Source organism: Felis catus, chromosome B3, assembly GCF_018350175.1.
Source record: "Felis catus isolate Fca126 chromosome B3, F.catus_Fca126_mat1.0, whole genome shotgun sequence".
NCBI classification, from domain to species: Eukaryota; Metazoa; Chordata; class Mammalia; order Carnivora; family Felidae; genus Felis; species Felis catus.
In genome coordinates, this window is record NC_058373.1 from 133,717,519 (window position 1) to 133,744,342 (window position 26,824).

The 26,824-nt window shown below is 55.2% G+C and overlaps 1 protein-coding gene and 1 long non-coding RNA gene across 13 annotated transcripts in view; one reads left to right on the forward strand and one right to left on the reverse strand.

Annotated features, from left to right (window-relative positions):
• Positions 1-5,197: 5,197 nt before the first annotated feature.
• On the forward strand, positions 5,198-7,954 carry LOC109501199. Its single transcript, XR_002159158.3, has 2 exons — positions 5,198-5,895; positions 7,453-7,954. It is a non-coding gene; the product is annotated as an uncharacterized LOC109501199 (long non-coding RNA).
• A 2,531-nt stretch (positions 7,955-10,485) lies between these two features.
• Positions 10,486-26,824, reverse strand: part of TTC7B (tetratricopeptide repeat domain 7B) — a 255,087-nt gene continuing 238,748 nt past the window's right edge. For all 12 annotated transcript variants that reach the window (XM_045060370.1, XM_045060371.1, XM_023255949.2 and 9 more), the window contains one exon: positions 10,486-11,443. In XM_045060370.1, coding sequence (XP_044916305.1) covers positions 11,222-11,443 — 222 coding nt within the window. In that variant the 3' untranslated portion in view covers positions 10,486-11,221. The remainder of the gene's footprint in view (positions 11,444-26,824) is intronic.

Here is a 26,824-nt window from a genome sequence, read left to right on the forward strand (position 1 = left end):
TACCCATACCCCCTCACTCAGTTTCCCCTAATAGTAACACCTTATATTACCTGGCACATGTCACCGCTAAAGTAGCAATATTGCTACATTACTATTGATTAAACTTCAGACTTTATTCAGACCCCAGTAATTTACAACACTAATGTCCCTTTCTTGTTCCAGGATCCCACCCCGGAACCCACACCACATCACATGCGGTGGTCGTGTCTCCGTGAGCTCCTCTGGTTAGTTTCTCAGACTTTCCTTGTTTGTCACGCTCTTGACAGTTTTGAGGAGCCTTGGTCAGATATTTTATAGAAAGTTCCTCAATATAGGTTTTTCTGACGTTTTCTCATTACTAAACTAGGGTAATGGTCTTGGGGGAAGCAGACCCCAGAGGTGAGGTGCCTTCCCATCCCATCCCATCCCATCCCATCCCATCCCATCCCATCCCATTGGGGGTACGTGCCATCCACATGACTTACTGCTGGTGACATTGACCTTGATCGTGTGCCGGGTTTCTCCGCTGTGGTGATACTATTTTCCCCTTTCTAAACTCTGCTCTTTAGATGGGAGTCCCTAAGTCCACCACACTCGAGTGTTCAAGCTCCTGAAGCCTCACCTTTATCTGAGAATCTTCTATGCCAGGCACTTCACACTGTCCCCAACCCTACCACTGTCCCTTTGGGAGAGGTCCCAATAACCCCTAAATTTGGTAATGTTTAAGATTACAAAGGATCAGGGGTCATTTAGTCAAGCTCTGTCTTGCCCTTCTTACAGATGAGGAAACTGAGGTCCAGAGAGGGAAGTGATTCACCTATGATCTCACTACGATCAGAAGGAAAACGGGGGCGCCTGGGTGGCTCAGTCAGTTAAGCATCCGACTTCGGCTCGGGTCATGATCTTGCAGTTCGTGAGTTCGAGCCTCGAATCAAGCCCTGTGCTGTCAGCGCAGAGCCTGCTTCTGATCCTTTGTCTCCCTCTTTCTCTGCCCCTCCCCTGCTCATGCTCTCTCTCTCTCTCTCAAAAATAAATCAGCATTAAAAAAAGATAAGAAGTAAAAGGATCTCAGGGCCCCAGACCAGGGCAGAGATCTGGAAGGATGTCCTGGCCCAGAGTAAATGCTCGGTAGGTATTTAGGGATAGATGAGGCGAGTATATGTTGAGTGAATGGTAAGGGCTCCCAGAGGTGATGAGGGTTCTCGGTGGACACCATAGGCCAGGCAGACACCTGCCACCTGCTAGTTCCCTGCACAAACTAGGGAAGGAATGATGCTGAAGGGCAGACAGCCCCACACTCCCCTGCTGTGAGCCTCAAATGCCTCCCACGTTGGCCATACAACAGAAGGGCTAGAGGAGCCCAGATTTGGGGCTTCCGCTGGCTACAGATGACCCTCTGAGTGGCCGGTTAGGAACTAGAACCCCCATAGTGAGCAGACACTGTTACATCTCACCGGTGAGAGAGTCCAGTGGGAGGGCAGTTTATTAACGCTTATCAAGGGCATTAAAAATGTTCATGTGTTTGCCCTGGTTCCTGCAGGGAGGCGAGTGGAATCAGATGGATCCTGGATGGAATACAGGTCATGCTCATTGGCAAGTCACTTGATCACTCTGTTTCAGTTTTCCCGTCTACAAAATGGGGCTAATCACTGCATCTACCTTTTGTATTGTTTTTAATTACGTTAACATACTTCAGCAAGGGCAGTGCAACATATATTAATTTTGATGTGCACCTAGAGATGACTACTTAACTCTTAAAGAAGTCTAAGCAGGAATATACACTCCAGGGCTGGTTGGTCAGCATCTGAAAGACGAATCAGAAGCCCCTGGTCTAAGAGGCAGCTATGACCTGCTCAGCTACTATATCTTCCACCAGGTCCAGAGGGTTTGGGGAGGGTGCTAATTAGTACAATGGATATGAAAAACGCTCTTTTTTTGGGGGGGGGGGTGAAATTACTGGTGTTAAAGTGTTAGTGTGGATTGGCTGGCAAGACTGTACAGGCACCTCTGATGTGCCCAGCACTCCAGGAGTAGCCCAGGACCAAAGACCCAATCTAGTTCTGTGTCCAGATTCCTTTGAAGGTTTTGATGTCTGATCTGACCAGAGGGAAGCTGAATTCTGAATCTTGCCATCAGAATCCTGTCGTACCTGTCCTTTCCTGGGAGTGCTTCTCGGCACCCGGGATGCCGGAGAGCTGGGACCCACCCCACCCCCACCCCATCCCAGACCGTGCACCTGCTTTGGCACCTGCTTGCTGATAGCATGATCTGCCTGGGTTTTGCATTCACGGGGCTCAGCTGGCAAGGTGGACTTGTGGGTCAGGAGCCTGCAGCCCTCCCTGCCAACGATTGGCCTCCACACAGACCTGCCAGCGATTCAAACTGACCAGCGTGGCTCCGGTCAACTTACAGGCCGCCTCATAGAATCGCGAGGGTTGAAGGAGGTAATCCACAGCATCACCCAAACCTGGGGCAGTTTGCTTCACCTTCTCAAGAAGCCTTCATTCCTCATCTGTTCCAGTATCTGTCATAACAGTATCCACCTCACAGGGTTGCCGTGAGTGTCGGAGTTCATCCAAGCACAATGCTTCGATCGGTGCCTGGTGCATAGTAAAGGCTCAGTAAATGTGAGCTGGCCTCCATCATTCCACTTCGTGTGATATGACCATGAGAGACCATGGCTGACAATAATGGACAGGTGGAATGATTCACAGTGCACCCGTGTGATGGAAGCATCTGCTATCCTTAAATCGTCTGAGTTCAATGACAGGGGAATATTATGTGAAAAGGTGTGTAAGTATTATATGTCATTTCCATTTCATCAAAAAAATACCCTCATGGGAAAATACTGGAAGGCAACAGGGCAAAATGCTGAGAAGACAAACACTAGATGGTGACATTTGACCTTAGTCTTTGTATTTCTGAGACTGGTCACAGTGGGGGTGGTTGTCAGAATAATGGCCCCCCCCAAATGCCCACATCCTAATCTTTGGAGCCAGTGAATATGTTGCCTTATATGGCGAAAGGGACTTTGCAGATGTGATTAAATCAAGGATCTTGATTTGGGGAGGTTATCTTGGATGATCCAGGTGGGTCCAAAGCAATTACAGGTCCTTGCACGTGAATGAAGGAGGCAGGAGGCAGGGTTGGAGAAGGAGATGGGACAAAGAAGATCACGGGTCACAGTGATTCACTGCTGGCTTTGAAGATGGAAGGAGACCACAAACCATAGAACATAGAAACCACAAACCATAGAAACTGGAAAAGACAAGGAGCAGATTCTCCGCCAGAGCCATCAGAAGGAACGCAGCCTTGGGGCGCCTGGGTGGCTCAGTCGGTTAAGCGTCCGACTTCGGCTCAGGTCACGATCTCGAGGTCCGTGGGTTCGAGCCCCGCATCGGGCTCTGTGCTGACAGCTCAGAGCCTGGAGCCTGTTTCAGATTCTGTGTCTCCCTCTTTCTCTGACCCTCCCCTGTTCGTGCTCTGTCTCAAAAATGTTAAAAAAAAAAAAAAAAGAAGGAACGCAGCCTTACTGACACCTGGATTTCTGTCCTATGAGACCTATTTCAGACTTCTGATTTCTAGAACTCTAAGCTAATAAACACGTTGTTTTAAGCCATTGAGTTTGTGGCAATTTTCTACAGCAGCAATAGGAAATTAATACAGTGGGTATTTTGCAATAATAAGTGAAAAACAAAAGATGTTTGCGATTTATTTATTTATTTGTTTATTTTTTAATGCTTTCTTCTTATGTTTATCTTTGAGAGAGAGAGAGAGAGACAGAGTGGGAGCAGGGGAGGAGCAGAGAGAGAAGGGGAGACACAGAATTTGAAGCAGGCTCCAGGCTCTGAGCTGTCAGCACAGAGCCCGACACGGGGCTCGAACTCACAAACCGTGAGATCATGACCTGAGCTGAAGCTGGACGCTTAACTGACTGAGCCACCCAGGCGCCCCTGATTTGTTATTTTTAAGACCATCGTTGGCTAAATAAAAATACAGTAAAACCTTGGTTTGTGGGCATAATTCATTCTGGAAACATGCTTGTAATCCCGAGCACTTGTATATCAAAGCTTATATATCAAAGCACTTGTATATCAAAGCAGCTGTGATCATGTGACGTCCAGCATCACGTACCTACTGGTATTGCAGGACGTTGCTCTTCTATCAAGTTGAAATTTATTAGAGGGGCCCTGACAGCAGAGAGCCCGATGAAGGGCCTGAGCCCACGAACCGTGAGATCACGACCTGAGCCGAAGTTAGACACTTAGTAGACTGAGCTACCCAGGTGTCCCCAGAGAGGGACTCGATCCGCAGAGGGAATCGTGGCGTGGCCTCCAGCCCTGCTGCATACGGTTTGTATGGGAGGGGGGAAGAGAGCCAGCACATGCCTCCCTGCCCACCCAGGGCCGCTTGGCGTGTCTCAGGGCTGCTCCCCCCACACCCTGTGCTCGGCAGGGAAGAAAGCACATCCTTGCGGTGTGCCTCTGGGGCCAGGCACCGTGTTCCATCAAGATTATGTTCACGTGCCCGGTAGCCCCGTGAGCGGAAGTGTCAAGCCACTTTGAGACAGGAGCTTGCGACCCTTTGCCGTCAGAGGTGATGTGACCGGGCAGAGCTGGGATTCCAGCCAGATCCGAGTGACCCACAGGAAACCCTATTGTCCTCAGGGGGTCGGAGGCCAACCACTAGCAGATGGAGGAGGGAGGGGGGCTGTGGAGGCAGTGGGTGGCCCACTGGCCAGCTGGAGATCCTAGCTCCAGACAGACCTGCAGAAGGCACCCTGTGACCTGCCTGTCACCTTCCCTTAGCCAGCCCCACTCAGGGCCCGAACCCCCAGGAGGGGTCCTGCTATAGCGGGGCCCCAAAGCCCCATGTGGAGGCCCCACGGGGGGCAGTGTGCCCTGCCCAGCACCCCATAATCCCTACAGGGGCCTGCCAACTCACATCTCAGCCCAGAAGTGAGGCCACCATCCATCCCCGCTGGACCCTGAAACCCAGAGAGGGACAGTGACTCAGTCAGGGTCACCTCCAGGCAGGCATAGAGCTGGAATGGGTCTCCCAGGGCACGGCCTTGAGGAGGGGGTCCCAGATGGGCTCTAAAAGACCTTCCGGAGGAGGCCATGCTTGTCTGAGACATTTGCAGGATGTCCTTTTCCGGGTCCCGTCCAGCGGCAGCGTGGGCGGGGGCGGCAGGAAATGAGTGAGAACAAGTGTGAGAGGAAGGCCGGTGGCAGGAGCAGCATAGCACAGAGGGCCAGCCTCCTGGGGCCCCACTCCCTGTCACAGGGAGACACGGGGGGGGCCTGCTGGCCCTGAGCAAGGTCTCGGCGACTGGCGGTCAGCGTGTGGCTCTGAGTGGCAGGAGGGAACAGAGAGAGGAACCGAGAGAGGGGCAGGGAGGGCAGGGAAGGACAGGAGCGCCCGCCGACGGGCCGGCCGCCGCACTCAAGGCTGAGAGTGCTAGTCACCAGTCCTCCAGCTCAACTGGTGTCTCCCCACTGGATGACGTCCACCCTGCCGGCCCTGAGAGGTAGTGGGGAGGGAAGAGCAGGAAGGAGACAGGAGGGGAGGAGGAAAGGGGGAGCTGAGCAGTGACAGGCACCCCCCCCAATCCGCAGGGGAGGGCTGGGGGTGGGGATGGGAGAGGGGACGGCAGGGCGCCTCGGAATCCCCTTCTCCCCACCGCCCAGTTTAGTGGGTTCTGGCTGGGCAGGGTAGGGGTGCAGGGGAAGGGCTGCTGGCCCAGTTTAGTCAGTGCTGGCTGGGCTGGGTGGGGGCGGGAGGTTCCCAGGTGCCTCACTGACAGGGTGGAGGGTGCCGGGCAGAGGGTAGGGACGACCATGGGACCACAGGGGAGCTCTGAGCGACCATCTGGAGTACTTCCATCCGTGTGCCCTCTCTTAGGCCGTAAGACAGGTAAGGACACAGGCATGGGAAGCCTTGGTTCTCACCCGGGGAGATCTGAGCTCACGTCCCTCTCAGTCCCGAGGGTGTGCAGGGCCCTGGCCACAGCCCACACCTCAGGGCCTCGACCTGGCCCCGTCCCCGAGATCCTTCTCTGCCGGCAGGGGCTGGCTCCTTGTAAAGAAGAACCTCCTCTCTCCTCTCTCCCCTCACCTCTTCCTCCTTCCCTCCCTGGCCCCCTCACGCCCCCTTCCCCTCCAGTTGCCCACATTTTCTCCTCACCCTCACCTTCAGCTTGCTCTCCAGTTTGCTGAGAGGTGGGGGCCACAGGAAGAGGACCGCCGAGGCTCATCGGCATCAGGGGTCAGGTGCTCCACCCACGGAAAACACCTGGGCTCCTGGCTGAAGCAGCCGGCTGCCTCTCAGCTGCTCGGGGACGCAGCTCCGGCAGTTTCCGGCCCTGCTCTCCTAGTCCATCCATGTCCCGTCTGCAAACTTGAGCGTGAGCCCATCTTAAAAACAGTCCCGGCCCACCAGTGCCCCCACCTTCTCAGGGTCCCTTGGCAGTGACATGCTTGAAAGAGACGTCTGCACTCCAATCTCTCTTCCCGCTCTTGAACCCGCTCCAAACTGGCTCCACCCTACCACTCTGTCCAAACGGCTTATCTTAGTTATCTCAGGCCGCCATAACTGAAATACCACAGACTAGGGGGCTTAGCCACGGGAATCTATTTTCTGACAGTTCTGGAGGCTGGAAGTCCAAGACCAGGGTTCTGGCCCATCTGGGTCATGGTGAGAACCCTCTGCCTGTGGTGAGAATGGCCGCCTTCTGGCCCCATATGCTCACACGGTGGAGAGAGAGGGAGACAGTGTGAGCTCTCTGGTGTCTCCTCTTACAGGGACACTCATCCTGTTGGATCAGGGCCTCACACTTATGACCTGATTTAACCTTAACTACTTCCTTAGACTCTATATCCACATACAGGCACATTGTGGGGGTAGGGCCTCCACTGCAAATGGGGGGCGGGGGCATGACTCAATCCATAGCACAGCTCTCGTCAGGATCATCACCAACCTCCATGGTGCCAAACCCAGGGGTCCGTTCTTAGGCCTGGCCTACTGGCCTTCGGGGCACGGAACACAGCCGGCTCCTTTCCTCCTTGGCCTCTGAGACTCACTCTCCTTCTCCTCCCTCACAACTGCTTCTCATTCTTTGTCGGTCTCCATTTTCCCAACCCGTCAACCTTGCCACGCCCTGGAGCTCAGCCCTGACTTTTCCCCTTCCTGTCTGCACTCACTCCTGAGGCGGCCCCACCACAGCCCCCTTCACTGATGCCCCCACGTTTACACCCTCATCTTGGAGTCTCGCCTGTGCGCCAGCCCTGTCTAGCCGGCTGCCCCCCACTCGGAGCCTTCACGGGCGTCTTACAGTCAACCTGCCTACAACAAACGCCTGCCCTTCTCCCACCTCGCCAACCTGCCCTCCCCTCGGGGCCGTCAGCTCCCTTTATCCTGTGGCTCAGGACCGAACCTTTGCCATCCTCCGTCACTTCTCTCTTCCCCTCGCAGCCCTGGTTCTACATGTGAGCACATCCTTTTGGCTCCGTCTTCAAGATACTCAGTCCAACCACACCTGACCACTCGGCCTCGCCACCGTCGTGTTCATCTGGAGGAACCATAGCGCCCTCCTGATAGTCTCCCACTCGGGTGGGCTGGGTAACGTCTCTCCTCCCCCAAAGAGGTCTGCGTCGCAATCTGTAACTTGTGACTGTGTCACCTTACGTAGTAAGAGGGACTTTGCAGACGGAATTAAATTGAGGACGTTGAGATGGGAGATTATCTTGGATCATCCAAGTGGGCCCAAGGTCCCTCCTTTTGAGAGGTGGGCGAGGACAGAAGGCAGAAGGTGACATAACAGTGGCAGCAAGTGTGGTGTGATGTGGGGCCGCGAGCCCAAGAAACGGCAGCCTCTAGAAACGGATTCTCTTCTAGAGCCTTCGGAAAGAACACAACCCTGCCAACACAGACCTCCAAAACGGTAGAATAAATGTGTGTTGTTTTAAGCTGCTAAGCTTGTGGTAATTTTTTTAGAGCAGCCACAGGAAGCTAATGTGCACCCTTGATGTGGGCCACAAGGCCCTGCATGATCTGGCCCCTGTTAAGGCCCTCTGACTCATCTTTTTCCTCTCCTCCTTACCGCCCTGTCCCCTGTCTGCCTATGAGCTTTTGCACTTGCTGTTCCTGCTTCCCGGGATGCCCTCCCCCCCCCCCCCCAGATCCACTTGGCTTGTTCTGGCCAAATGGTACCTTATCAGAAGCTTTTCTAACCATCTCCTATAAACCGTAACTCTGATGCCCCCTTGCACCCCTGCATACTTGTATCACTGTGTGTATATGGTACATACACCAGATTATATATTTCTCTCTTTTCTTCCATGAAAACGTAAGCGCCGTTTATGTGTGCTGCTTACCCTCAGTGCCTACAATAGGTGTTCCGGTGTTGTGAGCACTTTACAGATATTTGTTGGATGGAGGGATGAATGAAGGAATTTTACAGACGGGAAGACTGAGACCAGGGAAGGGGAATAAATCGAACACGGCAACTGCCACATCTCACTGTGCCTCAGCTGGGCAGCCGTAGGCACCTTTCAAAGGTTTATCCTTCAGGCCTGGGTCTCAATCTGGGTTCTGCCGGGTAGTTGTTCACATGACCCCAGGCTGGTGTCTCACCCACTCAGCTTCTGCTCCCTGGTCTGTTAATGAGTGAATGAATGAATGAGTGAGTGAATGAAGGCCATTGGTTGGGAAAGCGCTGCAGGCTAGAGGACCAGGGCCGGAGCAGCGAGAGACTAACGGGGAGCAGGAGGGGACAGCAGGGCCAGGCCGCAGGCGCTCGGGGCCTGGTTCCAAGAAAGAGTGGGATTAGCCATGGAGCGGGATGAAGTGGGCAGAGGCCTGATCCAACCCTCACCCTATAAAGGACCCTCAGAGAACGGATTGCAGGGCACAAGGGAGGAGCAGCGAGGACACTGCAGTGGTCCAGTCAGAGGTGGTGGGGCCGGCTGATGGGGCAGGTGGGGAGGGAGAATGGACATATGATCCGGGTAGAAATGACCGGCCTCACTGACAGGTAAAATGGGGGGTGGGGAGCAGGTGAGATTAAGGAAGAGGACCAAGGGGTTTGGAAAGAGTTCCCTAATGGGGGTGGACAGTGACGGCCCCTCACGGAAACGCGCTCTGCTTGCACAAGCAAAACAGGGAAATGCATAGGCTCCCGTGATGGAAAAGTCTGGGGCTCCGGTGCTCCAGCTATGAGTCTGGGATCCGCTCCCTGTCTCCTCACTCTCTCCTCCTGAGTTGGCATCACTCTCAGGCAGGCCGTCCCACACGGTGCCTGTGGCCAGCAGCAACCCCAGGCTGGCATCCCTTCAGGACATCAAACCCAACAGAAAGAGGGTTTTTTTTCTATTTCCGTAACACAAATCCTAGGTGGGCCTCCCGTTCCCATTGGTCAAGCTTGGACCACAGGCCCAAACGTGAACCACTAAAATTGGGGGCTGGCTGGCAAGGCGGGGCCCACGTGCTTATCTTTGAGCCACGTGGATGGAGAGTGGGGGAGGGGGTTCTCCCGAGGGAGATGGGACCCCGGGGAGGGGACGGATGGGGGGCAGGCAGACACGATCCATCACTAGTGCCCTTGCACAGCCTGACGTCTTAGGGATTTTCCGAGGCAAGGGCCTGGCACAGGGCCGGCTTGGGAGATAATGGCCGGTATGGTCCCTGGACCGTTATTTTTGGGTAGTCCCGGCTCCTGCCTTCCTGGTCCTGATCTGGGCAGGCCTCTCCCTACACTCCTGCACAGGATGGCAGGGCTGGGCCCTGAGCCTCCAGCCAGGGTGAGCTGCTACCCCACTGGATACCTGCCCCTTCCTGCCTGTATCTTGTGTTGAAAATTCCATGATTTTTGTCCATCCACAGCCCCAGATGCCCCCTGGCAATGCCAGTGCTGAGGCTGGGGGGCTTACCTGCTCTGCTAATGGCAGGCAGGCTCCCTGCCTGTGGTCTCTCCCCAGACCTCAGCTGCCCCCTCACCTGCCTGCCCAGTGAGTCAGGAAGGCTGCGCTCAGCTTGGGTGGGGGGCCTCGAGATTGGAACTCAGCCCCTGCCCCCCACCCCCCATTTTCTTGGGCCCCGGCAAGGTGGGGTTGCCCCATATCTGCTTGGCTGAGCAGCCCCGGGGGATTGGAAGGTCCTCTCTGGCTCACATTTGTCTCTAACACCTCTCTGCCCTCCCTCCCGCCACGGTGGCAGGAGGGTTGCTGAAGTCCTAGCCACACCACTCAGCATGGAGAGTAAAAACCTTTCCTCACACCTCCTGCCTTAATCGGGTCACTTTATTCCTGATCCTGTGCGCCCGTGAATGCAGAGATCAATAGCCAGGCCCGAGTCCCATGCTCCAATCCCAGACAGCAGGGGAGCGATGGGAAAGGTGAATTTCCACAGGAAGGTCAGGGCGGGTCCCGGGCGCACACGGCTTCCCGCCCCGCAAACAGCCTTAGCCCCTCAGCCCTGTGGGCTTTCATCAACACCACAGACCGTGGGTCCATTTAAAAATCATTTTATTATTAACATCATCTTCCCATTTAGCCAAGTGTCTGTCATGTATAAGGAATGTCGGTAAATAATCCATTTGAAGCTTCTTTGTACATATTTCCATCGATAAATAAACTCTGAATTCACATAAAAAAGTTAAACTTAAATAGCTCCTATTCCCTTCTCTTGTAACAGGCATATATTGGTGAAATATAAATATTCTCGGACTCAGGCTTTGTTCTAAGTGAGGAGAGGAATTCATCACATGGTACAGTTACTGACAACAAAATCGAGAAACTGTCAGCTGGTGTCCTGGCTTGGACTAGGACTGAGGTGGGAACCAGAAAATTCACATTTGGTTTCCCGGCCGAGGTTGGGGGAGGAGTGGTGACGGGGAGGAGAGTTTCCTTTACAGCTCTGATAAAAATAATCTGCTCTGCCAGTGAACTTTAACTTTGAATATATTCTTCTACATTGGCTGATTCATTCCATTATTGTTTTACTTAAAACTTGGATGTCAGCTAACAAAATATGGCACATAATCCATTTTGAACAATGTCGGTGGGCTTGGAAACTATCATTGGGCTGGCCAAAACAACAGAAATGCACGTGGGGAGAGCGACGATCCGGGGCTTGTTTGGTGAGTTCACTGTGGTCAATCGCATGTTCAGCCACGGCCTCGGTGCGGGGCGCCCCGGGCGGGGCCTCCTGGGCCCGAGCGGCAGTGAGGCTGGCAGGGGCCTGCTCAGAGCACCCGGGGGATGATGGTGAAGGGCACGGCGGGGCTGCTGGCCTCCAGCTCCAGGGCTGTCAGGAAGCACTCGGTGGCCGCCGCGTCATTGCCCTGAGCTTGAAGGACCTCGCCCAGCCCGTTCCAGACCTCGTGGGCCGTCGAGTTCACCTGCACCGCGTCCCGGAGGATTTTCTCTGCCAGACTGTAGCGGCCCAGCTGATGAAGAATCAGGGCCTGCAGGCATCAGAGAGAGAGAGAGACAGACAGACAGTCAGAGAGAGAGTCTCTGCAGCTCTAGGCTCTTAGCCGTCCTGGAGCTTCTGCACGTTTCTGGGAGGCTGGCGTGAGTCTCCACTGGGCTGGGCACCCGGCAAGTTCAAACCCTTCCCGCACTCAGGGGCAATGTTCCAAAGAGTTGCTCGAACTGTATGAAGTTGCCTACGTACAGCCGTTTTTTGAAAGATACAAAAGGCAGTTCCACACGGTTCATCTTACTACTTAACCCCCAGGAGCGAACCAATCCGAGAGGCCAGTCTGTACTGACCCAGGGGGCCGTCCCGGGTGTACCGGCTGATACGTAACAGGTTTTCTAACCTGAAGAAATGTCATTTGTGGCATTACTTATGGTGGTGACTAGAACAGACCTTTTTTTATTGCTCTCAGTCCCCCTACCATAAACATGCCCCTGCCTTTGTTGTCCCCCGCCCGCCATTTTACACAGTTTTAATTAGGACGTAGGGGTTGGTCCCCAAATATTTGACCATGACCATGTTTCTAAGTTATGCATCTCGATGACCGATGCTTTTGTATTCTTTCATCCGATGATATATTCTCTTTGCTCAATCTCTCCCTCACGGGGAACACGCTGAAATTGTGCCCACTTTCTCTGCTATTTTTTTTTTTTTTACTTTATTCTATTTGTTTAGAGGGGCAGAGAGCGGGTGTGAGAGAGAATCTTTGGCAGGCTCCCTGCCCACACGGAGCCCCACACAGGGCTCGATCCCACCACTCTGGACTCAAGAGTCAGACGCTCAACAGACTGAGCCACCCAGGTGCCCCTCCCTTTGCTACTATAAATCGTGCTGCGATGGTCTTTCCAGACAGCGCCTCTGCGCTCTTACAGAATGGCAGATCTCAAATCTTTTCTACAGTCCTGCTGACCTGTGGGTAAATGGAACCTTACTGAGAATACCCACATATTCTGGGGGGGATGCTGGGGTGGGGGCAGCGGCCTCTGTGGGCTCCTCGCAGCAGCCCTGGAAGGGGCTCAATGGAACCAGCTTGATAGCAATTTGGAGACTCTTCCTTTACGGCAAACTTCCGCAAAGTGACCTTGACCGGGTTAGAGGATGTGACTCTTTTTAAGTTCTCCAAATACTCTGCAAATTATATGCCTAAAGGGTCACTTTCTTTTTTTTTTTTATAATTAAAAAAATTTTTAAATGTTTATTTTTGAGAGAGAGACACACACACACAGAATCCAAAGCAGGCTCCAGGTTCTGAGCTGTCAACACAGAACCCTATGCAGGGCTTCAACTCACCAACTGTGAGATCATGACCTGAGCCGGAGTTGGGTGCTTAACCGACTGAGCCACTCAGGTGCCCCAGGCCGTGTCACTTTCTCACCCATCCGCAGAATTCCAGTGCTTGGTCCCCTGTCCCCCACTATCATTACTCTTCATGTTTGCTAATTTCAGAAGTGCAGAATGTCTGTCCTTAGTAAAACCTGCATTTCTTTAGTAACAGTTGAGGTTGGGGCTCCTGGGTGGCTCAGTCAGTTGAACACCTGACTCTTGATTTTTGGCTCTGGTCATGATCCCAGGGTCATGGGGTCAAGCCCCGTGTTGGGCTCTGCACTGCACATGCACTGAGCCTGCTTAAGATTCTCTCTCTCCCTCTGCCCCTTCCCCTGCTCTCTCTCCCTCTCTCAAAAAAATAAAAATAAAAATAAAAAAACCCCAACAATTGAAGTTAAAGATTTTTCCAAGCTTTTGTTTACAAGTCTTTTAGAAGATTGCTATTCATCTGCTAGCATACTTGTCTAGATTGTTCTTTAACTTTTGAGATTTTTTTCTTTGAACAAAGGTTTTTAGTTTTTTAAGTTGGATTTGTTGAGCTTTAGTGGGTTTTGTTTCGTTTTTTGGTCACTCCAAAGCTCTGAAAGTTATACTTTCAAAGAACTGACGCGTGCTCAATCCCGCTTTGTTAAGTAGTTGTCTGCTTTATCTTGGCAGACAGGAACCTACCTGGATTTCTTCTTCTCTGCCGGACACAAACTAGCTACCCTTCCCTCCACGTCCCTCCCGTGAGGCGCTGCCCGTCATGAAGTGAATTATTACATGAAACACGGGGCCTTCTACAACTTTCCAGTGAGCCACAACAACTCCCTCCCACCTTTGCATCAGTACTGTGCTGTTAAGATTGCTGTTACATCATGTTTTAATGGCGGGGGTGGGGATGAGAGCCTCTCCTCCTTCCCTTTGCTTTTGAGTATTTGCACGACCGTGCCCGATGAACTTAACAATCATCTTGTTCATTCTCTTCGGGAGTTGAATCGTGCTTGCGTTAACCTCCTGGGTGTGTGTGGAGAAGCCCGACATCTACCGTGTTGGGTTTTCCCAACCAAGAACATGGCATGGTCGGCTGGTCCCGCGTATCTCTTCCTAAATTTCCCGGTAAAGCCTTGCTCTACCTTTTTGTGGTTCATGCGCAGAACCGATGAGGCACCCCCAGTGTTCTCGAGCATATGCGTCACCAAGGGGCGAGGGCCAGCAGGTAGGCTCTCGGGAGCAGAACCTGCTGGGGAGGGGGCAGAAACGCGCCTTCCAGGGGGCTGGCTGTGGCCTGAGCCATAGGCCACAGACAACGTGAGCACCAGGGAACCAGGTGGGGCCCACTCTGAAGAGCTCTGGCCTCTGAGACAGGCTGTGAGGAAGGCGCCTCTGTGGGCGGTGTCCAGGTCCTGTGGGCTGCTCGGGCTGGCCTCTCCCCCAGGGCGTGTGGCCCTGGAGGTGGCGTCTGAGAGCCTGGAAAGCAGCCTTGCTTCCGAGAATCACCCGCACTTAAGAGTACCCAGCGCAGGAGCTGTGAGGACGATTCTGGCAGAGGCCAAGGTCAGTGGGGCGACGGCCAAGGCGACCCACAACCCCAGGGCAGTGCGAGATACTGTGGAGGGGTACTCTCCGTGCCCCCAGCTCCGGCTCCCTGAACTGCCTTCCAGAGCGAGGAGGAGAAGGCCTCCAGCAGACAGAGGCTGTCCTCCCCTGGCCAGGGTACAGCAGACCTCAATGTCAGCTCGACTCTCTCTGGGAGGAAAATTGAAAGGAAACACTATACATTCCCTTTCTTATTAACATCGATATGTGCCTTAATTACGTCTCTGCTGGAGTCCACGTCCTAAATGGGATCCGTCAGAAATGAGGCTCTGAGAGGGCGGCCAGGGCCGGGCAGACAGGTGGCTCCCTCTGATGCTTTAGGACACGAGAGGTGGCCGGAAGTCAGTCCTTGCTGTTAGGATTTCACCTTGGCTTCTGAAATTCTTCTCTCCTCAGACTACAGGCCTTCCCGTCCTCCAGTGCGAACTGCAGGTTTCAGTCGCCTTCCCAAGGCTGGTCAGGGTCAGTTTTGCAGAGGCCGCCGGTGAGAGCCTCCCAGCTGTCTCCCCAGAGCCCCATCCTCCACCCACCTAGGAGCGGGCAAGGGAACCATGTGCTGAGAGCAGGGGTAGCGGTTCGGCATGGACCCAGCTTCCTGCAGGATGATTAACAGTGATAACAGCAGCAAGGGCTTTCAGCGTTTTTGACACACCAGGCACCATTCCAAGTGCTCACGTTCATTAGTTCACTTAATCCACCCGGGGACCCCGAAGTGGTTTCACACGGTCATGGCCGGGACATGTCTGCACCTGGCTGCAAGGCCGGCTTTGACCGCGGTGGACAAGGTCCTGCAGCGGAAGAGGAAATCTCCCCACGCACTAGGTACTCCTCCCGTTTTGCGGGTGAGAACTATGGCTCCTACAGCTGCGTCTCCTGCCCCAGGCGCACAGCCAGCTGCTGCAGAGCTGGACTACAACCCGCATCCTAACTCTCAGGGCCTGCCTGACATCCATTCGGATGCGGAGTCCGGGGCGGGGCTACAAGCGGCCAACTCCACCTCCTGGGGGGGGGTGCGTGTGGGGCATCCTCCCTCTGGCCCTCCTTCAGAGACACTGGGGCAGCTCGACACCCACGCTTCTCAATCTTGGAGGTCCAGGCGGAAAGGACGAGAGGCCCTCCCCGGCTTGCAGGCAGCAGGATGTGAGGGCCAACGAGCTCCTGTCTTCATTCCTTCCGGGCGAGGTTATCAGCTTGAGCTCACTCTAGAACATTCCGATTTAACCAACAGAGCCGTGAGAGGAGGGAGGGGGTCAGGGTGGAGGCAGCAAGCAGTGGCATGAATTTTACCCAAGTGACCCTGTCATACTCTCTCTCAGTGCATCAAATTACTGAATACACACCACCTTTTTCTGAGTGGCCCTCCCAGGCAGGGAGACACGCACTGCGTGTGCCGGGCAGATGGGTGAGGAGGGACAAGCCACCGGGTAAGATGGAAAGAGGCGTCCCTGGTTACCTGGCGGCAGGCCGAGCATACGGGCTGGGGCCCGACAGGCTCTGCTTTCTTCCTCTACGCGGAATGTTTTCTCCACATCAGGCACGATGCTAGGCACTTGTGCTTGGCTCGTCTTACATTACCACCGCTTTATAGATACAGAGACAAGGTTCAGAAAGGCCAAGAGTCTTGCCCAAGGTCCCAGGGCCAATGGATAAGGAGCCGCGGGCCGGCCCAGGTCTGCCGGAGGCCAAAGCCCCCATGCTCCCCGCACACCTTCCCAGCCGGCCCGCCTGCTCACTGCTGCCTCTGTCGCTTTAAGAGACGAGCCTGGAGCCCCCTGGGCACTGACCCAGTTACATCTGAGCCATGGCAAATGGGCATCTGCCGCACTGGGTCTCCTTTTCACTTCTCCAACCATTGATCACTGGCTCTGTCACTCCTCCCCGTGGTTATGGCCAGGAGATGGTTCCTCCCCAGCTTTTCTCCAGCTCGGGTTGCTGCTTGGCAGTATCCTATATATTCACTCAAGGACGAGGACAGCTCCTTGCCTCCCTTTGGTGGCCCAGAGGCAAGCTGTGATCTTGAGGCTTGGCATGGACATGGGTGCCAAAGGACTGGGGGCCAATGAGACGTGAAGACCCAGAAGGACCAGGGCCTCGGCCCAGCAAGACCCAGAGGCCACTGCACTCAGCAGCAGTGACCTACCCCCACCCTGCTGGAGTGGGGACAAGGTCACCAGTCCTTTTAACTGGGAATTTTGTTTAGAAATTGGCAGGCTGTTGTATCTGGGCGTAGCCTACCATGGGGGCTCCAGGGTCTAAGGCAGGGGACACGTCTCCCCACTCCCAAATGCTTGCAAAGAACCAGCCAATGGACTAATCTGACCGATCACCCGCAGTGTTGGGAAGCTAAGAGTCTTCATGTTGTCCAGTGTCTCACAGGTCTTGTGGGCTTGGAAATTTCCAGCCCGTGTACCTGGACTTATATTCCTAATGTAGGAACAGGCTACCCTTTCCAGATGACCTTGAAGCTTCCTGAGCAATCTGTTTAGTGGAATTAATTCCTAAAGCTGGAGCTGCTCAGGGAGACATCAGAAGCTTGCCAGGGGCTGCCAGCTCAGGCTTGGCAAGGGAATGAAAAATCAGCCTCTGCCCAGTGCCCCAGCAAGCCAAGAGCAGCTCAGAAATCAGTCACATAATGGGATCAACCAGGACAAGCTCCAGCTGGGGTCTGAGCCATTGCTTGGGGCCAGCATCGCCGGCAGGTTGGCCAGAGGTGGGCTGGGACCTGGACACGCCTGGCTGTCATGAATGACATGCCACCCAAGCCCCGGTGTGCTGGGAGAGGCCTTCCCTGGCTTTGCCGTGCTCTTATGCACTAGAATCCCGACACCCTTTTCTTTAGGCCCTGCCTCCTCTCTCCTCCAACCATCAAAGGCTTAACTCGTGAGGCTGGCGTTTAACTGTTCTCACCACAGCTGGATCCAACTTCCTCCTAGGACAGACCTCTTGGTTCAGCCAGGCTGGTCTAAAAGCCCACCCATTTCTGCAGGATGCCTCCCTCAGCCTTCTTTCCCCTCTCCAACCATAGTCATTCCTGGTCTGGCCCCTCCTGCTGGAGTTCAAGTCCATCTGCTCAAAGCCCTGCAGACCACCATTCCCCCAAGAGCCCAGGCCACACTGCCCCCCTTAGGCAGCACTACCCAGAGGCACGGGTCCGGGTCCCAGCACTCAGGCTGGTAGGAGACAGAGCTCTCCATGAGTGACATATTTCATTACCGCAACCACCCGCCTTCTCTCCCATATCAAAATCCGAAACCCCACTGAGTGACTGTCCAGATCCCAGCCACGTTCCGGCGACACACAGGAGGTCAAGTCTGCTCTCAAAGCTCGGGGCCCAGTGAAAATCCTAACCAGATCGAGCAATCGCTCCCTAAGACCTAAGACACCACTGCAGGCCGAGGTGGGAACTCACATGGTCTGTGCCTTCTTTTAACACCAGCCCTTTCTCTTCTCTTGGAGGTTGTGCAAACAGGCTTCCGCCTTTCCCAGCCCTGGGGTTCCTGAGCCACCGTGGGAGGCAGCTGGGCTGGCCTTCTGAGAAGAGGGGAATCACTGAGAGGTAACTTACTTGTCCCTTTTCTTGGACACAAATGAAGACAGCCTCCCAAGCTTGTGATTATTATAATCACGTGTTCTGTACAAATAAGCTCTTGGTGCCACACCAAATTGGAAGTGAGAGATTAAATTAAATCTGTTACTTCAAATGAGACAAAATGGACTTGGCTAATTTGAGGACGGTTAGCATCTTCCTCACTCATGTCTTGTGTGTGTGTGTGTGTGTGTGTGTGTGTGTGTGTGTGTGTGTGAGATAATTGATGCCCAAGGACTAAAGACCTTGCCACATGCCGTGGGCACCCATGCAGGAGCTCTGCGTGGGCTCTAGTGCCCAAGGCGTCCTGCTACAGCCCTCGCTCTGGAGAGCACTCGGAGCCCTGGATCAGGTGACCAATAGCAAAGAGGCAGGACAAAAGCCACTATTTCAGACATCCCCATGGTGCTCTGTGCAAGTGCCAAGATGGCCCTTTGCTGGGCTCACTGCTTGTCCCTGTAGGGGTATAGGCACGGAGAGATAATGTCCCTGCAGGAAAGTATCCTTCTCAATGCCGAGCCACCACTAAAAAGCAGTCCTGCAGCTCAGCTCTGGTTCGGGGGTCAAGCCGCAGTCTCCGTGTGCCTATCACTCTTTGCGGGGAAGGATGCTTCGGAAATCAAACGGTCAGCAGCAGGGTGGGGGTGAACAGCTCCCTTGTGCTTTCCATGCCGTGCCAGGCTGCTGCTGCAGACTCCACCCCGGGGCCGCTGCTCTTGACTTGTGGAGCAGAGACCAGCAGGTGCCCTTGCTGTGTTCGAGCTAGCCTGGGTTTTGCAGGGGCTGCTGGAAGCACCAAGGCCGGGGGGTGGGAGGAAGTCTGGTGTCTGGGGTGGGACTGGAGTATTTAAAGAGTTTTCTGTCCCATCCTGGGTCAGACACTCCACCATTAAATCACTGCAGGGCGGGAGCTTAGGGCACTATTGCCAGGAGGTTCCTCCAAAAATACAGGTAAACCTGCAAGGACAAATGCATGGATCCACTAGGCTCTATTAATCTTTAAGTTTTTTTTTTTTTAAGTTTATTTATTTTTGACAGAGACAGAGTGCAAGCACGAGCTGGGGAGGGGCAGAGAGAGAGAGAGAGAGGGAGACACAGAATCCAAAGCAGGCTCCAGGCTCCGAGCTGTCAGCACAGAGCCCGATGCGGGGCTCGAACCCACGAGCTGTGAGATCGCGACCTGGGCCGAAGTCCGACGCTCAACCGACCGAGCCGCCCAGGCGCCCCATAGGCTCTATTAATTTTTAATGGGCAAAGTGTGATAGCCAACGCGCTGCGTGTTACTGATTGCCAAATGCTTTCCTAACCGTCCTACGCGACAGGTGCTACGTCAGTCAAGGTGGCTTATCTCCGTCCCAGCTCCCCAACTAGGCCTTGCTCTGAAAGGCCGGAGGGCAGGGGCTGGGCAAGCTGTGGGTCGTCTCTGCTTTGGCTCGACGCCGAGCAGGCGGGGCCGTATTCAGTGCAGAACGAATAAATGAGGGGCCCCCAAAGATCGAAGAAACGAGGATCATGTTTAAGGCCACTGCTGGCCAAGTCCAGGTCGGTGTGGCCCACAGCCTGTGCTCCTACCCGCCACGGCACGCGTCGGAGAGATGGAGGACTTCGCCGGCACCCATGAGCCAGGGGCCTGAAGGCAAGGCTGTCCCTGGAGGAAGTGGACATGGGCCGAGGACCAGATCTGCAGCCCCTCCTGGGCCACTCAAGCCGAACTGGCACCTCCAAGACTTTTGGACAAAGACACCTAAGCCTCCCCTCTGGTGGGACTTCTGTTGTGACGGCAGCTAGAGGAAAGCCCATCTCCTCAGCCCGTCACCCTCTGGGACGGTGACAGAGCTGCCTGGCTGCAGCCTGGGCGGCGGCTGTGCTGACTAGAGGTAGCTTGTTGGGGGATCAGGACGCAGGCGAGGGGTTACAAAGAGCTCTGCGGGCTCTGGCCACCGCCAGAGGACCCGTGCCATGCAGGTGAGAAGCCCGGCTCCCTCTTAGAGAGTGGGAGGTGTAGGTTAAGAGCGGGGCCTGGGGCTCACTGGGACTGGGTGTGAGCCAGTCCCACCAGTGACTTGGACAACTTCCTCCGGGTCCCAGATACTTGATCTGTATAATGGGGACAAATGCCAACTCACAGGAGAGTCATGAGGCTACAAGAGCCCAAGTTTGTAGAGCGCTCAGTAAACCTCTGGTGAATGGTCACCATCATCAACAAGACCGTGATCGTTATCGTTACCCTTAATGACCTAGGGGGAGGGGAGGCCCTCCTGAGATGCCCAGGGTTGCAGGACTCTCCACTGCCATCCTGTGTGCCTCTGGGTAGAGCTTGTGACAGCAAGGGCCATCTGGCTTGTCCTTGCACACAGAGGGGGTTCTTGGTCAATGTTTGGTGAACGGGTGGGAAGATAGACAAGCGGATGGCACGGGACACTGTCTGATGGGGGGAGGACGGGGGCGGGCATGACTTCTTGCCAGTGCTCTCGACCAATGAGTACCAAAAGGCCTGGCCTCGGGTCACCCTCGTCCACACTCGCATCAGAGCCCGATCGCTCAGAGCCTCCACGAGTGCCTTCTGGGGACATCGTTGAGGCGGCTGAGCCCGACGGGAAGAGGCGCTCTGTTCCCAGGGGGTTGCCACCGTCTCCCCTACAGATACTGCATCGCCGGGGAAAGCAGGACGCCAGTCCCCGTTCTGGTCAGGTACTCGCGTTCTCCTTCCTGAGGATGCGATCCATCAGAGAGAAGCCGGATGGTAGTGGCGGTGCCCTCGGAGATAGTTTCCTTTTAAGTCAGAATCTAAATGGACTGCCAAGCAGGGCCACCCTGAGAAGGCCGCGGGAGACGGTGGCCTTGCAAAGGTTTTCTGGGAGCAGCGGTGGGAAGGCCAGGTGGGGGGCTGCCGCCGGCCCCCCCTGCCCCGGGAGTGGCCCTTTCTTCTCTGGGAAGCATCAAAAGCACTGACAGTTGTGAGCACCAGCATTTTGTGGGCGCAACTGAAGGGGCAGCCTGAGCCCCGCCCCGCTTCCCAATGATGCCTTGAAAGGGAACTGAAAACACACTCGGATGGGGTGGGGGTGGCGCTCAGCTTCTCCACCTGGATTCCAGCGGCTCTGGGTGAGGTCTGGGCTCTCCTGGGCTCTGTTTTATGTTTCATTTCTGTGTGTTTTGAGTGCTTAGAAATGCACACTGGCTTGCCAGGGGGCCGAGCGTGTGTGCCTTGGCCAACTATGCCAGGCTTGGAAGGGCCTGCCTAACCAGGCCGGGAGCTCCAGAGGCCAGATTCTAGGTGTCCCGGCTGATGCCAGGCGTCACTGCCCTACAGCCTATGCTGCTGCCCACTGCACCTCCAGAGCGCAGCGGGGGTCACACGCTGCAATTCAACCCCCTTTGCTACGTCAGTCAAGAATGAGTTTGGGGCGCCCTGGAGAAGAGCCTTCTGGCGGTGGCTCGGCAGGTCAGAAGTTTTGGGTAGAAACTGGTATGGGGTGGGTCTTTTTGTTTTAGCCATTTTACTTAGTTTCGCCCCCAGTTTCCCCAAAGGCCGCGGCCAGCCATTCCCGGCAGCCGCACACCCATCTAACCACAGACAGCAGGTGAGGCTGCCGCAGCCCCCACCCACGGCTGTCCGGGTCCCATCCACCCCACCTGGCCCTCGTGTAGGGACACAACATTCACGAGGCCGCTTGACCTTCAGAGCAAAGGGCCACTGACGTCCGGTACTGGGGACGGGGGCTGAAGAGCAGGAAGGAAGAGGCTGAGGGACAAAGGGGAGGAGGGAGATGTGGGCTGAGCGGCTCCTGGGGAAGGGCCAGTGACTGTTCAGGCTGCCCTGAGGAGTGGCTCCTTGTGACAAGGTGAGTGGAAGCCAGGCCCCCACGTAGCTGGCCTTGCTCCATCCATGGTGGGGCCAGAGATGGACATGATGGACATCACAGGACAATCTGGGCAGGCCTGGGCGAGGAGGGGCAGTGGTCTGAACCCAACAGACACCCCGTGGAGGCTTTCCCTCAGGGTGTGCTGTGAACTGGTGCTGAGGATTCCAGAAGGAGGGAGGCAAAGACCCCACGCCTCCCTTCCTCCACCCAGGGAGGACCAGACGTGCCCGAGAGGCAGCTGGCACCTTTGTTCAGGCAGGAGATCGGCCGGCTGTGGGAAGCTGTCCTCTCACAGGCCCCTTTTCCAGGTCAAGTGTTTTATTTGAAGAAATGTGCCTTCTGGAGACCAGGCCTTTATAGCATTTAACTCAACTCAGAAGGAAACAAAACTCAATTTTTCCCAAACCTCTTATTTTTCTAAGCCAGCAGCCAACCATCCACGGAAGCAGAGCTCCTTGGGGTGAGGAGGGGGCTTGGGCCTCTGCTTCATGACGCACGAGCCCCTGCTGCAGTCCCTGACAGGCAGCCTCCCACTCTTGCTTACACCCTCCAGTGACGGGGAGCTCACCACCACCCCGGGCAGCCCACACCATTAGTGGGCAGTCTGAACTGTCAGTTAAAAATGTAGAGCCCTAATTAGGCTTTTTATCTAATTACTGTTCTCTGATGTTCATTTAGTCTTCTTGAGTCATATGGAAAAAGTCCCCTCCGCTTTATATCTGAAAGTCCTTCAGGATCCGAAGAAAGCTTCCAGAATCACACACGCACACACACACAAGCCCTCTCTCTCTCTCTCTCTCAGTCCAGGGCATTAGAGGAACAGTAAATTCAGGCCTCCCTAATCTCCCCACCTCACTGACTTCTGCTGCTGATCATGGTACCCAAAGGAGACTGAAGGGTGGGTTCAGAAGAAGGAGCCGTTAAGCCCCAAGACAATGTGACTGTGGCTTTTCCTTTTCTTAAAGCATCTGACTGGCATTGCTTAAAGCTGCTTTCTTCCAGAATGGTCTGGAATATTCTGGAGGAGCTGATTCCTCAAATAGCAGAGCTATAGGCTGTCCAGCAGTAAACGTGCCAGCAGTGAGGATGGGGGCAGTCTGGTCATAAGCCAAAGGGCCCGTCCAGCCTCAAGTGGACTTCACACAGAAATCCCAATTTGGCCCCAAATTTCCTCTGGCCTAATTTCTTTGAAACTGGGTACTTCACTGTTGGTGCCAAAATATCCACGTGCTGTGGTGGCTTTCAGAGAACAGTTGCTGGGGATCAGTGGGACATTTTAGGGAAGGGACCACAGTCAGCCCGCCTGCCAGCAGCTTCCTAGCACCAAAGACCCACAGCCTGCCGCTGCTGTAGACAAATGCCCAGAGGCTGGTCAGGGATGGCAAAGAAGGGCACATGAGCATTCCCCAAAGGGCCACCCTCCTATTTCACAGGCAGGAAACAGGGGCCCTGATCTACCCAGGTGACAGAGTGAGCTGAGGAACAGCATTGAGGTCCCAGGCTGGGGCTCTGTTTGGTCTGCTGTAACCAAAGCCGTTTCTAGTCCTTTCCTCCCTTCTATAAACTCCGCTGAGCACCTGTGGGTGTTCTGGCACCAGTGTGTGTGTGTGCGGGGCGGGGGGGGGGGGGCTAGTTTGCTGAGGGTCCCGCCCCAGAGAGCTCCCTGAGCCCAGCAGGGGTGACTGTACATGTGGAGGTCCAGCATCTGGAACAGAGTGAGGCCTGCTGGAAGGAGCACAAGGAAGGTCATTCCAGAAGAGATAACACAATGCTCCCACCCATTTTTTTTTTTTTTTTAAACTAATGGGAAGGCTGACGCTCAGAGTTGGGCGTGACTGGCTCATGGCCACAGAGCTACTTCGAAAAGCTCCTTGTGGACAGGCATGTGGGCAGCCAAGCTTGGGAGGGGCTTCACTGATGACAGAAAAGTGAGGAAAGGGTCCTGGGCGGGCCAGCACCTGGCTCAGGCACCAAGCCAGGTAGAGGCCAAGTTGGGTCTCAGAAGCCAGATTTGTGGAGGACCAGCTCAGGGCTGTTTCTCTTAGGTCAGGGTACCGTGGTCTCTAGAAGGTGTTGGGCATTTAGGGGACCAAGAGACACATTCTAAGAGGGCTTCTCAGGGTTAGCTGGCTCTGGACTGGGCTGTCCAGGGAGCAGTCCTCTTTGCAGAAGGAGCTCTGGGGACAGGACTTCCCTGTCCAGCTCTGTCAGCCTGGACACTAGGTCCTTCTTCCATGCAGGGGATGCCACTCCAGTGGGGCTAGACTGTGGGCTCTCCGGACCTAGGTGAGCACCACAGGACCTAGCTTGAGAGGGGCTGATGGGGCTGCTCACATCTGCGTGACGTGACGAATGCCCACCCCAACCAGCACCCTGTGCTAGTGGCCCAGACGGTCACCTGCACAGCAGTCCCTCGAAGTCTGGACTTTGCCATGCAGAGCAGGAAAAGCCCAGCTCCCTTCTATTCGGCCTGCTGTGTTAATTTTACAACACGCCCCCCTCCCCCCATCTGTAATGTCTGCTGGCAAATGAGATCATTTAGGACACTGGTCACACTCCAAATCAGAGATGGGGTACCCTGTGCTCTCAGCAGTCTCTCCTGCCCTAACTAGGACCCGGCTATCTAGCACCCCAAGTCCCTTTCTTTCCCTGCTCTTCGGAACGGTGCGGAGATTTCATTAGGAAAGAGATGTCAGAGCCCCTCTCTGACTTCATCGAGAAGGCTAAGAAGGCAGCTGCTTCCTCCCTGGAAACGGCTCAAAGGCAGCCTTCGAGCTGCTCCCTCTTGGTCCCAAGCACAGCCCCCACCCCAGCCCTGGGAGGTGAATCACTCTGATCTGTGTGTAAAGCCTGAGGGTCAGATACCGCTGCCAGCAGGCCCTTGGAGACCAGACCAAGGGCAATGGGGAATCCCTGTGTCTGGTGGGGTGAGCTCTCCCTTCCCCCTCCCTGCTATCCACTGCAGCCCAAGGCAAGGCACTCACAGATTACACACACACACACACACACACACACACACACACACACACACACCAGGATAAGCACCTGTAAAGCTCCGCATGGTGCACCTGCTAGGCAAGTCCCCTGCACTATCAAAGGACATGAGCGAGAAGGTCTGCCTCTGTGCGACTTGGGTTGAGCAGGGGGCCCTGGTGAGGGGTCAGAGGGGACAGGGCCTGCTGAGCCTGGGATGCTGGGCATTCTCCTTATCTGAAGCTCGTGACAGTTCTTGGTAAAATTCCAGATGATTCTCCATCCTCCCCTGACCCAGTCTGTCATTTAAATTGCACGCCTGGTTGTTACAACAAGTATTAGTGCAGAGCCTCAGGGTGGACATAAATATTAGCTACCAATTCTTAGGTGAGAGGAATCTGCAGTTTGGCCCTGGTGCTGTGGGACCGGCCACATCCCAGCCAGCATTTTCTGCGGGTGCTAATGTGGCTCCCCTTGCTCGTACTTTTCCATTGGTAATGGGCAAGAGACTCCTGTTGACTTACTTCTACATCTCCCTCGTTGACTGATTTATTTATTTTTATCTACCTTCCCCGACAAACAAGTCAGGCGGACATAGCAGCCCAGGGCGGCCTGGAAGTCAGCGCTTCCCCACGGCCCCGAGTTATCCACGCAGTGGAAAGTTTGGTGCTAATCACTCCCCGGGGGCGAAGGCCCAGCCTCCCAGCCTCACGGGAGGCTGCTGCCACCCCAGGTGTGTTCGGGAAGATGGCGTCCCACCCCAGGCTGGTCCAGCTCAGCCAGAGAGGTGTGGGCCAGGGAAGCTCCGAATAAACTTCCAGCCCAGCCCTCCCCTGGGGTCCCGGCACCCTGGCTTCCACAGGTGAGAAGGGAGGCCCAGGCAGATGCTTAGCTCCCCATGAGGCGATGGAGACAGGTAGGTATGGAGGGAGAGACATGGCCCAGAGCTCTGGTGGGGGATGTGTCTGACAAGCCCCAGCTGCAGGTTCTCTGTCCTCAGGAGAGTAATTCACACGTGACTACCGCAGAGCTGAGCTGAGGGCTTGCTGGGAGCCCCTGGGCCATCGACAGTGGGGGAGTCCTAGAAACCCCAGCCCCATCCCCGAGGTCCAAGGCTGGGCCTCCTTCCCAGTGACCCTGACAGACTCCCGTTGGGCCTCTGCTTTAACCTGTCCTCAGATGGGGCAGGGGGAGGCTGTCACACCTTCCACTGGGATGTCACTGCACTGAAAAGTCCTGGCCTTCCCTGGGGCAGGAACACAGGGCTGTGGGGGACATCCTGCTGGCGGGGGGCACACTGTCTGGGCCTGCTCTGTGGCCCACTGCCAACCATCCTACTTGGGCAGAACCTTCTGTCTGCCTCACTTTCCTAACCTAGAAAAAGTAGATGATCAATATGAACATTCTAGGGGTTTGGTAAAATCTTCCATCTAGCAAGTGTTTTTCGGACCACCTGTTACGCTTCCGGTTTGAGAACTTAAATGTTAACTAGAGAAAGCACCATAGGGAAGAGCCTCTTTCTGCAGTCTGTGGGGTGCAGGGAAGGCTGCCCACAGCATGCCAAGAAGGGGCAGGGAGGGCTTCCTGGAGGAGGAGAGGCCACCACAGCCCAGAGAGCGGCCCTGGAACCTCGCTCCCTGCTGTGCTGTGTTGGCTGGGCTGAGTGGGGCCTGCGGGGTCACCGGGCAGTGCAGCGTGGCTTTCTCTCTGACACCTGAAAGGCAGCCAGCGGCTGGAGACACTTCGGCCCAGTGTGGAGTGGGGTCAGAAAGTGGGCTCGCTGGCGGTACTGGAAGACGGCTGGATTTACAGGAAGCCCTGGGAAGCGCAAACAGCCAACAGTGCAGACGCAAAGGGCTACCAGCTTCTGACCTGTGCAGACTCAGGCACCCGGAGGCAGGGGCCTCGGCGACTCATCTCTGTATCCCCAGAGACCGGTGTGGTCCTTAGGACCCAGTGGGCACTCATCAATGACTGCAGTATGGGTGTCATCTCCCAGCTGTGAGCCAGTCCCCCACTGCTGTCCAGGCCAGGG